The 12,801-nt window shown below is 39.7% G+C and overlaps 1 protein-coding gene across 1 annotated transcript in view; it reads left to right on the top strand.

Moving 5' to 3' along the window:
- Positions 1-7,092, top strand: part of Cpd (carboxypeptidase D) — a 70,753-nt gene extending 63,661 nt beyond the window's left edge. The window contains 3 exon segments of the mRNA XM_048366445.1: positions 743-928; positions 1,165-1,264; positions 3,033-7,092. Of these exon segments, the coding sequence (XP_048222402.1) occupies positions 743-928; positions 1,165-1,264; positions 3,033-3,259 (513 nt within the window). The 3' untranslated portion in view covers positions 3,260-7,092.
- Positions 7,093-12,801: the final 5,709 nt, after the last annotated feature.

Raw genomic sequence — 12,801 nt, 5'->3', positions numbered from 1 at the left:
TCCTACCTATACCTCCTGAGTGGCTGGGATTATACATGTATGCTACTACCACATCCACCTTGTTTTATGAGATGGAAAAGTGTCTCACTAGCTTTTTTTTTTTTTTTTTTTGTACTGGCTGGCTTCGAACCATCCTCCTGATCTCTGCCTATGGAGAAGCTGGGATTATAGGTGTGAGCCAACACACCTGACTTGAAGATTGGGTTCTAATGCTTTAAGCTTTCACTTTCGGAATATTCATTCTTTTCTCTATTTCTGTGACTATGAAGCATTGGATGAGTAGTGAATGTGATCAGGATCAGTTCAGAAGAAGGAATAAATGAGACTTTCAATGTTGATTGGGGTTTGGGTTTTCTTGTTGCTGGTTTGTTGTTGTTGTTGGTGGTGGTGCTGGTGTGTGTCTGTTTTGATAGCAGGGATGAAACATATACTAAGAATGTACTGTACCACTGAACTATATCCCCAGGCTTGGCTTGGCTGGCTGGTCTTCCCTTCCCTTCCCTCTCCTCTCCTCTTCTCCCCTCCCCTCCCTCTTTGTCTTTCTTCTTTCAGACAGGGTCTTTTTGGAGGCTGGACTTGAACTCACAATCTTTCTGCCTCAGTCTTTCAAGTAGCACCACTATATCTGACAAGATGTGTGTCTATGCATGTGGTATTCATTTTTTATCATATCTCAAGCTACTGCCCCTAGAATACCTGATATTATAAAAACATAAATTTGTATTTTTAATGTTATTTTCAGGTTCACAAGGGAGTTCATGGATTTGTTAAAGATAGGACTGGAAAGCCAATCTCAAAAGCAATCATTGTGCTCAATGAAGGAATAAAAGTCCATACAAAAGAAGGAGGGTATTTCCATGTCCTGCTAGCTCCTGGTGTCCATAACATCAATGCCATTGCTGATGGGTACCAGCAACAGCATTCACAGGTGTGAACTCAAATTGAATGGTAGTTTGTAGATTCTTATTCTCAGTAATGCTATTACCTTTGGTTGCCAAATCATATCTTTCTGTCCTTTGGTGACAAAAGAGAAATTTTTATACATTTTGTATTCTTTAGAAGACAACAAGTCACCTTGTTGGTTTGCTCCGCAGGCCCTGCACATATAATGCTGCAGGGCTACAATATAGACTGGCTGCTAATTCTTGGACTTTATCCTTCTAGGTCTTTGTGCATCATGACGCAGCTAGCTCTGTGGTAATAGTGTTTGACACAGATAACCGGATATTTGGTTTGCCCCGGGAGCTTGTGGTAACTGTATCAGGTAAAGAATATTTCATTTTTAGTAAATGAAGTTAAAACCAGTCTTTTTTTTTCAGTCTCAGGGCTTGAACTCTGGGCCTGGGCTCTGTCTCTGAGCTTCTTTTGCTTAAGGGTAGTCCTCTACCGCTTGAGCTATAGCACTACTCCTAAAACCAGTCTTGTCATTTCACTTCTGGGAGTAGATTCCTCCATAATCACAGCTAGCTGTTTTTTTTTCCCTAATTCCTCTTTATCTAAACATAGTTGTCCTGAGCCACTCTTCTCCCCACCTCACCCATGCAGTCTGTACTAAATTCACCTCTACAGGGAGGCCTACCTAACTCAGCATTACCCCCATCATTACCCCATCACAATATTATATATAATAAATATATACATATATATTCACTTATTTATTCAAATTTAATGTCCTCACTAAAACATAAAACATAATCTGTGAGCAACAAGGAGTTGATCTGCATCCCCAGATCCTAGAGTTGTTAACTCAGGAATAGTTTGCTTTAGATGAAAATTATACAGGTTCCTTGGAGTTTGACGTGTATTAATTCTGGTTTTCCAGGATCCAGGAAAAAGAAAATATTTGGTTTCTTCCAGGGCTAATTTGTGCCATTGTTTGAATTAATGAAAGATTAGCGAGGAAAAATGTGATTAAAAAAATAATAAATGCTGCATTTGTATCTGCTTGGTTGAACCAGATAAAGTGTGAAAAACTTAATGGTTAAAAACACAAGAGCTGGGGCTGGGAATATGGCCTAGTGGCAAGAGTGCTTGCCTCGTATACATGAGGCCCTGGGTTCAATTCCCCAGCACCACATATACAGAAAAGGCTGGGAGTGGTGCTATGGCTCAAGTGATAGAGTACTAGCCTGAGCAAAAGAAGCTCAGGGACAGTGCCCAGACCCTGAGTTCAAGCCCTAGGACTAGCAAATAAATAAATAAATAAATGAATGAATGAATGAATGAATGAATGAATAAATAAATAAACAACATAGGAGTCATTGACTGATTAAAAAGCAGGTTGTAGGATTGAGAGTATATAGCTCAGTGATAGAGTACTTGCCTAGTATGTACAAGGTCCTGGGTTTGTTCCCCAGTACAAAAGAACCACAAACCCAGATTACAGAAATACAGATACTGTGATTTCACTGTAGTAAAGGAGAAAATACATATGCAAAATGAAAGATCTAGGAAAGTAAGATAAACATCATTTCTGGGTACTAGAAACATTAATTGATTAAAGATGTAGGGCCTTGATTTCGTTTGTTTATTTAGTCTCATTTTGTTTCATTGTGTGAGTACTATAGTTTGAAACCAGGGCCTTGTGCTCTCACCCAACTTGCTTATTCATGGCTAACTCTCTACCATTTGAGCTGTGCCTCCTTTCTGGTATTTTGAGGGTTAATTGGAGGTAGAGTCTTTCTGATTTTGCTGCTTGGGCTGGCTTAGAACCTTGATCCTCCAGCTCTCAGCCTCTTGAGTTACTAGGATTATAGGTTTGAGCTACCAGTGCCTGGCTCAGGGCTTTGGTTTTTATTTATTTTTTGTTGATCTGTGTTTCCAGCTTTGCATACTGTACATGTATTGCTTTTATAATAATAATAGTAACAATAATAATAAAAGGTTGTTTGGTGGGCAGGGTACTGGTGACTGAACTTAGGACATTCTGCATGTTAGGCAAATGGTCTACCATTAAGCTGCATCCAAAGCTGCAAAAGTGTTTATTCATATCCTCAATGCATAACACTCACATGATGGTTTTTGTTGGGCAGGTGCCACCATGTCAGCATTGATCCTAACAGCTTGCATTATCTGGTGCATCTGCTCAATCAAGTCTAACAGACATAAGGATGGCTTCCATCGGCTCAGGCAACATCATGATGAGTATGAAGATGAAATTCGCATGATGTCAACTGGCTCCAAGAAGTCCCTCCTCAGCCATGAGTTCCAGGATGAAACAGACACGGAAGAGGAAACATTATATTCTAGCAAACATTGAAAAATACACTTTGCATATCTCCCAGCATAAGTACCAAGCAAAATGACAGTTCCTCTTGGGAGATGCTACATTAAGAAGAGACTATCTTGCTTCTTCACAAAGCTTTGGGAAGTTACCTTGCAAATTTATATCCTCTGTGAATTTTGCTGGCAGTGTTGAACTTCCCTTCTTTTAAGTACTCTTAACCTTTTTTAAAAAAAAATCTGATTTCTATTTATGCAGCAGAGATGAGACAGCCACTTTGTTTTTTGTTGTAATTTAAGATGAGCTATTTGGAACTTATGTAATAACAGCATAAAGCCAACTAGTGGATGTTGCATTTTGCACATCGGGTATTTTACTAGTGGCTTTGTTTTTTTTTTTTTTTTTTCCTTTTCTCCTTTATTTTTTAAGGCCAAAAGAATCTAGAAATATTAAGGCAGGGACAGCAGTCAGACTCTGACATAAAGCTTTAAATACTCAAGGTTTTTTTTCAACCTACTGAGGAGTACTCTTCTCTAGTTATCAAATAGCTGGAGTTTCTCTTATTCAGGTTTAATGGAGGTTGAATGATTTTCAAACACATATGACATTAGGAAATGAATAAATGGGCTTCCGAATTTGTCTTTCTACCTGTTTCCAGGCTAGATCAGAACAGGTGGGCTAGCAGGATTTCACTACCTCTCTTGTAAGGTTTGGTAAAGTTCTAAATCTCCCCATTTTAAGGGAGATCTCGTTGACTTTGTGGAAGGTCTAAAGGTCCTCTTGAATGGAAGTGAGAGGGAGATACTAGCAAAAGCTGAAACTCTCGTTGCCTATCTTTTAACTTGGTAAAAACCCACAGGTGCTGCTGCTTTTATCTGTGAAGCGCTAGTTGATTCTAGGAATGCCTAATTCTTCAATAGTTCCTAAATTCAAGCCTTTTTCTATGTTGTACACTTACGGTTTTCAGATGACCTAGCCATCTGCAAGTTCTGAATTCTACTGAACATATCTGGAAGTGTGGATGAGACCTACTTGCACATTTGAACACACCGTATCTACGTACCGTGCTCCAGCCCCAGCCTTCGCCTTTAAAGCATACCATTAGTGAACTAGCACCGCCAGTCTTGTTCCCAGCAGGCCTCTGCAAGTGATTGGGTTCTTTGACCTAATGTTTCATTAGACACTCTTTTTTTTCTGAACAGCCAGTTTTGTTAAAAGTTCAGTTGAAAGCCTTTAAGTATGGCTCCCTCCATTTAAAAAAATGTAAACTAAGGATTGTGTGTGATATAACACTGTGGTGCATAAGTACCATCTTCACTGCTCATCAGGTCAAGACCTGAAAGATATGCATTTGACTGTGTCCGTCTCATGCTATTCTGTGGAAATGATCCTTTTATAAGTATAAGTCTTATCGATGATGTAATGGTTTCATACCTTTGAATGTGTTAATGGCCAAGTTGCTGCTGAACTTGTACTAAATCAGGGGATAAAAAAAAAACCTAGCTTTTATTCTTTCAAATTGTATTCATATCTCTTAATGTATCACTTATCCCAAAGGCTTCATGTGGAGGAGTTTACTCAATTCACCTAGGTCATTCCACCAGATTTTTGTGAGGATTGAATCCAGTGTGGCTTAATACAATAGAGATCTTTTTAGCAAGAATAATGAGGACATGATGTGTGTCAGCAAATATCTGTGATAAGTTTTAGTGGCTTAAGGTTGAGTCATTCTAGTATTGATCCTGACATTAGCAACTCCAAATTTCACCACCTCACTCACATCACATATACACACAGAGTTTGTGGGATGCTATAATGAATGAAATATACATAATTTGATTTCTTCTAATAACACTTTTGTTTTCTGTAAGTATATGGGGTATTGTTCCTTTTCAGCTTTATTTTTAAGAGTGCAAAGTCAGAAAACCAACACAAGTCCTACGAATGGCTGGCTCTGCTTGGGACATTGAAACAACCTGCTGGGACAGCCTTGGCTTTATTAGCATTGGTCTTCACTCAAGGATACCTTATTTACTTCCATCTCAAATTAACTGTATCTTTATATATAACTTAAAAAGCCAGGCATTTGAAGTACGTATAAAACTTTTCATTTTAGAGATGAACATAGTTCTTTTAGTAATTTTTCCTGAAATGGAGACCAAATTCTGAGATTAAATCTTGAAACTTTAATGAATTTCTAAATAATGCATTTAGCCAAGAAATAAGGCCTTTCTTGGCCTATAAACATGAATGTACAGGATCTATGACTACTAAGACTGTGGTCTCAGCCCTGCTCTGTCTTTTATTTGTGGATCTAGTCTAATATTAGAACATATGAACAGCAGAAAGCATTGAAGCCATGTGGGCTTGGGGAATGCATTTCTTCAGTATTTCTCTTGGACATGCCATTCCCTTGGAGTCATGGAGGCACATTAAGTATTACAGTATTAAGAAATTGGCTCAAAAAAAAAACACAAAGAAAAACAACTCACTTGTGCCCTCTACTCACAATGCATGGTTCTGTCCTAGTGATCCATTTGTAAGCCTTCTTCCCTCCCAGCTTCTTAATAAAAGTAAAGTGATTGAGGAAGTCATGTTCAAAGTGTCCACTTGTGTGTCATGTACTCATACTCATAGTTCAGTACAATGAGCCCAAGTAATCAGGAGGAAAAAGCTCTCGGGTTTCCATGTACTTGGCAGAACTCTTGGGTAGTAAGTGGGACCCATCCAGTTGAGGAATGCATGAAATTCTCACCACAGGGAATTCACTTTGGGACTTGGTCATAAAAAGGAAACTTTATATTTTTGGCTCAGTGTAATTGAATGATTAATACTTGGTGATTTTCATTTGAATAACTGAATTAGTGAATATTGAACTTAAAATGAATTATGAGTTGGCAAACTAATAAAAGATAAGTGTGTATGTCTGAACTTACTGTGTTTCTGAGCTAGCCCCAGGTTATTCAGTTACCATGACATGAACTCTATTTCCATTTATTCTGAGCATTAAATAAGCTTATTTTTTGGTTAACATAAATGCACTTATGCCTGGTTTTGTCCCTGCTGTATTAAAAGCTTCCTGCCTATCAATGCTCCAGTAGTGCCCTATGTTACAGTTCCCTGGTGAAAATTGTTCTAACAGTAGCAACTGTGCATTTCCCCTGTATTTTACTAAAAATTCCATTCATGGTTGGTGGTCCATGATTTTCTATCCAGCAACTATCAGGACTTTTAATTAAAGCAGATTTGGGGGAGAAGATGATTAGAGTCCTTTATTAATGTCAACCAAACTTGAATTTCTAGATCATGAAGCAATCTCTCCCCAAACCCAATTCTCCTGTTTTGGGTGGTATTTCATTAATTCCACTTGATTTTCAGAATATTATCCTGGTTGATTTTGATTTGATGGGATATGTTAGGAAACTTGAAAGTAGGTTATCATTTTAAGGCAACTGGGTTAAACATTATGTAAATGTATGGTTGTGATTTTTATAAATGGCATAACACAAGTGTACTAGCCTCCTCTGTGTGGCCATACTGCAGGTTTTCTAAAGGCATGACATCATGCTACTTTTTAAAGTTTTCTTTTCACCTCTCCATTTTTTTTGGAATAATATTGTCCCACTGCAGAACTATCTATAGCCACTTATATGACATGCCCAATTCCCATTCATCTGAAGTGCTTCAATCTTTGCTTTAGTTTATGCACTGTGCCTTCAAAATAAAAAATTTAAAAGGACTTTAAATGAAGTTGAATAGTTTTAAATAATCAATCTGTGTAATATATGTGAACTCTAACTGTAATGAGGTCCTTTCTGGTTTTTTTTATATGTAAACAAATCTAATCCTGTATAAAAGTTATTTTATGATGTTTGTCTTTCTTTGTGTTTTGTCATAATCATTTTGAAAGGCTATAGACCAGGGAAAGTTATCATTCTAATTTTAAATTTATATTTCACTTTTCTCCCAGTACTAGTAATACAGGCTGTCATTAGAAGAATGTTTCTATCTCTGGGTAAGTTCAGAAACTGACCCACAAAAAAAGGCTTTGTTTCAGAATGAGCTGTGTCATAAAACAGCTGCAGTTCTCTTTTCTGTTAGCTCATCTGATAAACTAGCAACCCAGCATTTAACACCCAGCAATTTCTCATCTCTCTGTGCCCTATCTTCAAGATCAAGAAAGGCTGAATGGTTTATTACCTGTTTTTAACTTGTTAAAATGGTTCTTTGAGAGCTGTGGGCATGGTTCAAGTGATAGAGTGCCTTTCTAGCAAACTCAAGGCCCTGAATTCAAAATTCAATACCAACAATAACAAAATTAATCCTTTTCTAGGTGAAGCCCAGTTAGAATAAGGTGTCCTGGCACCATCAACTCCAGTGGTGATGAGTTCAGTAAACGCCCTGTCATTTATAACAATTCATGGGAACTGCTACTTTGATACGGACTGGGAAAGCAAAGCCTTATGGGAAACGTGGGCTTTGATAACTAGGAGCTAACTCAAAGCACACACTTACAGAAATAGAAATGGATATAAGCTATACTTCAGTTGTGTTTGGTTCCTCTGAAAAGAAAGGTGCTTGTAGGTAAGGCAGGGAGCTTAGACTACTCTGAGATTGATTTGTAGCTCTCCCATTTGCTGCTTCTGTGATCTTGTAGTACATAAGTCTGTTTCATACTGTGTGAGGAATAATCTCTGGTAGGGTTGATTATATATGGGAATGAAATGAAGTGACATTAGCACATTTGACTTAGAATTGAGTGTCCATAGTAACTAGCATAATTTTTTTCATTCGCTGTCTTCTGATCCTTTTGAAAGAAAATTATTTGTGTTAGCTGTATGAATAAAGATCTTTCAATGTATGGTCTTTTTAAATTCAGAATGATTAGATACAAGTACTTGAAGTTTTCTTGCATTGTGTAGTTCAATAGATTGTTTAAATTTTTTTTCTTTAAGGGAGGTTTTTCTTTTTAAATTTATTTTTTTGTCCATCATGGGGCTTGAACTTGGGCTGGACACTGTTCCTGAGCTAATTAAGGCTAGCACTCTACCACTTGAACCACAGCTCCACTTCCAGTTTTCTGGTGGTTAATTGGAGATGAGCCCCACAGATTTTCCTGCCTAGCTGGCTTCAAACCATCATCCTCAGATCTCAGCCTCCTGAGTAACTAGGATTATGAACACCCAGCTTTGGGTGGTGGTTTTGTTTTGACAGTACTGGGGTTTACAGTCAGGGTTTCAAGCTTGCCAGGTAGGTACTCTATCACTTGGGCCATATTTCCAGAGGTTTTTGCTTTTTCAGGTAGTGTCTCAAGTTTTTGCCTAGGAATCGCCTCCTCCCTACCTGTGGTGCCTCATGTAGCTGGGATGAGAAGCATACTCTACCTGCCCAACTCATTGATGGAGACAGGGTCTCACTAACTTTTTGCCCGAGTTGTCTCTGAACTGCAGTTCTCTCTGGTATCTGGGATTAGAAGAGTGAACCATGTGACCCTACCAACAATAAAGTTTTGATTGTGCCAAGTGCTTCAGAGTGCTTAAATAAAATTATATTGTATTCTTCTGTGAAGCCTTATGTAACTGCTACAGGAAGTCTGGATAGTGATAATAGTCTTATGTCTTAATGTTTGATACTATATCCTACATTTTTTAAATCAGTTTTAAAATACCTGAATCAAGAATCCTTTGAGTTTGTTCATCAATAGTAATCTGCTGAGTCTGTTCAGGTACCTTGTCAGGTACCTTGGGGTTAATAGATATCAGTCAATAAATAGGACAGAAACTGAACACAAGACTCAGCTACGAGTAAGCGCCCCATATAAGTCTTCATCTGATTCAAGTGCTGATTCCACAATATGTGCTACAAACCTCAGATAATTACACCATTATTTCCCAGAACTTTAAAAGCAATGAAACCAGCCAGATCCCAGTAGCTCATGCCTATAATCCTCACACAGGGAGCTGAGATCTGGGGATCATGGTTTGAAGCCAGCTGGGGCAGGAAAGCCCATGAGATTCTTATTTCAATTAATCACCAAAAAGTCAGAAGTAGAACTGTGGCTAAGGTGGTAGAGCACTACACTTGAGTAGAAAAGCTCAGGGATAATGCCTGGGTCCTGACCCAGGACCAGCAAACACACACACACACACACACACACACACACACACACACACACACACGAAAATCAGCAAATGAAGCCCAGTGTTTGTTTCATATTACAATTTCCACCTACATGAACCAGTATGTTAAATGCAAGCATGGTCTTTCTAAAGAAAGACCATGTTTGGCTGAGGTGAGATGAAAATCCTGTTCTGTTATTGCATGAGCAAATGTGGATAAGATGAGCAAGATGACAGGTCACCTTATGGAGCAGAAAGGTGTTCAATGTGGAGGTCAACCTGGAAGAAACTTCAGACAAAGGATGAGTGCTGGGGACTAGACTGAAGGCAGTGAGCATGGGGTATATTGATATGGATGCTTCCACTTGAACAAAAATATTCTATTGATTCAACTGGGTGCAACTTAAAGAGGCTGCCATAAAGCTGTACATAGAGATCTTCAAGATGGAACATGGGAGACTACAATGAAGATTAAATAGTAATTATGCTGCTGTTTTCTGTGATCATTGTGAAGCTAAGCCAAAATGAAGGAGACATAGAAAAGGTTTAGATTGTTAGACATGAGGTGTGGACTGGAGCTCAGTGATAGAGTGCTTATCCGGCATCCAAGAAGCCCTAGGTTTTGTCCCCTGCATCACCACCAAACATTTTGAAATTACTACCAATTTCAAATATCAAATCCCAACATAAAGAATTACTGTCACTTTATTATGTATAGCAAATGGTTCCTAGAAGAGTTTTTCAAGACCAAACAAGCTTTTGCTTCAGCATCTGAAAAAGATGGAAGGAACCTAGATTTGATCCTAAAGACTGCACAGAAGGGATGAGGAGTGGGCAGTATGGTAATGACTGAATTGGAGGGCTGTTGGATGTTTTCCTGTTCTGGTGGTCCTGGGGCTTGAATTCATGGCCTGGGTGCTAACTCTGATCTTTTGTGTTCAAGACTGGTGGTCTCTCACTTGAGCCACAGTTCCACTTCTAGTTTTCTGGTGGTTAATTAGAGATAAGAATCTCATGGACTTTCCTGCCCAGACTGGCTTTGAACAGCTATCCTCAAATCTCAGCCTCCTGAGTAGCTAGGATTACAGACGTGAGCTACTGGTACCCAGCAGCAGTTGGATTTTTTTTTTTTTTTTTTTTTTTTTTTTTTTTTTTTGCCAGTCCTGGGCCTTGGACTCAGGGCCTGAGCACTGTCCCTGGCTTCTTTTTGCTCAAGGCTAGCACTCCGCCACTTGAGCCACAGCGCCGCTTCTGGCCGTTTTCTGTATATGTGGTGCTGGGGAATCGAACCTAGGGCCTCGTGTATCCGAGGCAGGCACTCTTGCCACTAGGCTATATCCCCAGCCCCTGGATTTTTTTTTAAATGTGTTTTTTTTTGTTTTTTTTTGCCAGTCGTGGGCCTTGGACCTCAGGGCCTGAGCACTGTCCCTGGCTTCTTCCCGCTCAAGGCTAGCACTCTGCCACTTGAGCCACAGCGCCGCTTCTGGCCGTTTTCTGTATATGTGGTGCTGGGGAATCGAACCTAGGGCCTCGTGTATCCGAGGCAGGCACTCTTGCCACTAGGCTATATCCCCAGCCTTTAAATGTGTTTTAATGTCATTTTAAATTTACAAAAGTATATCCCCAGCCTTTAAATGTGTTTTAATGTCATTTTAAATTTACAAAAGTAGGGGCTGGGGATATAGCCTAGTGGCAAGAGTGCCTGCCTCGGATACACGAGGCCCTAGGTTCGATTCCCCAGCACCACATATACAGAAAACGGCCAGAAGCGGCGCTGTGGCTCAAGTGGCAGAGTGCTAGCCTTGAGCGGGAAGAAGCCAGGGACAGTGCTCAGGCCCTGAGTCCAAGGCCCAGGACTGGACAAAAAAAAAAAAAAAATTAAAATTACAAAAGTTGCAAGGAGAATACAGGGCTTAGTGTGAGGGAGGTCGATGTCGGAGGGCAGCAGAGGAAGGCTGCCTCCTCCTCTATTCAGTAGGACTTAAATAGAACATGTCTGGAAAGGGACTGGCATGGAAGCACAACTAGAGCCTGGTAGCTAGCTTGGTTGGTCCAAGCTATGGCTCAAACTATGCTGCTCTATGGCAGACCCCTAATGAAGGTATCTCCATCCTCGAATCAGAGGGAATCTCATACTTCACCACCAGTGCAAACAAACAAAAAAATTTCACCTAGGTTTTTGAAGTTGACATGATCCAATGCTATGAAATAAATAAAAGATAAACTTAGCTGAGAAAATCACAGGGAACTACAATAGAACTTTTTGGAAATAGAAGATACAGAAATAGAAATGGATATTTGTAATAGCTAGAATAGAGATCTGGAGAAACAATTACACACCACAGAGATAAATAGAAAATATGTGCCAGGCTGGGAATATGGCCTAGTGGCAAGAGTGCTTGCCTCATATACATGAAGCCCTGGGTTCGATTCCTCAGCAACATATATATATATATAAAAAACAGCCAGAAGTGGCACTGTGGCTCAAGTGGCAGAGTGCTAGCCTTGAGCAAAAAGAAGCCAGGGACAGTGCTCAGGCCCTGAGTCCAAGGCCCAGGACTAGCAAAATAAAAAGAAAAGAAAATATGTGTCAGGTGCATAAAAAATGTTTAATATAAAATCAGAGAATTTCAAAACTTCAAATTAAGATGAGAAGAATCATCTAATGTTAGCTGTTCCACCACCGGGCTGGGGAGGGAGGACAGAGGCCAATGAAAGCAGACCGCAGGAAAGACACAGAGGAGTGCTTGCCAGAGAAAGGATGTGATGGGCTAACACTGCTCTAAAACTGCCAGAAAGACAGCCCATCTCATCTGAGTGGTCTGAATGCACGCAAGTTGCTCAGGAAAGAAAACTGGAAGGAAAGGCTTCAACGTGACCACCATTAAAAGAGGGCAAGGAGGGATTTCAAGAGCCATGTTTGTAACACAACATCTAGTAAGGTGAAAAAAGTGAACCAAAAAGCTGGACACTGGTGGCCCATGCCTATAATTCTAGCTTCTCAGGAGGCTGAGATCTGAGGATCACGGCTCAAAGCCAGCCCAGGCAGAAAAATCTGTGAGACTTATCTCCAACTCTTATCTCTCCTAGAAAAAGCTGGGAATGGAGCTGTGGCTGTGGTAGAGCCTTGAGGGAAAAAGCCGAGGATCAGCATCCACCCACTAAGTTCAAGCCTCATAACAGGCAAAATAAAAACAAAAACAAAAGTGAACCCAAGACCTGTCCTCCAACTGCCATATAAATAATTGTATACTGACTTTTAAAAAGCGCTTTTTTTAATGAACCAAGGAGACACACCCTTTGACAACTAGAAATGAAAGAAAAGGGAAACAAGACAATTTATAATCCAATCCTGCCAGACAAATGAGAACTGCATAGTTGGACTTAATCTCTCTCCATCACCAAAATGAAAACCCACTCAACCTGAACTTTGCTCAACTGACAAGAGATTCAGTCATG

The sequence above is a fragment of the Perognathus longimembris genome, chromosome 17, assembly GCF_023159225.1.
Source record: "Perognathus longimembris pacificus isolate PPM17 chromosome 17, ASM2315922v1, whole genome shotgun sequence".
Lineage (NCBI taxonomy): Eukaryota > Metazoa > Chordata > Mammalia > Rodentia > Heteromyidae > Perognathus > Perognathus longimembris.
Note: the sequence above shows the minus strand (reverse complement) of the source record. Positions and strands in the feature narration are given on the sequence as shown.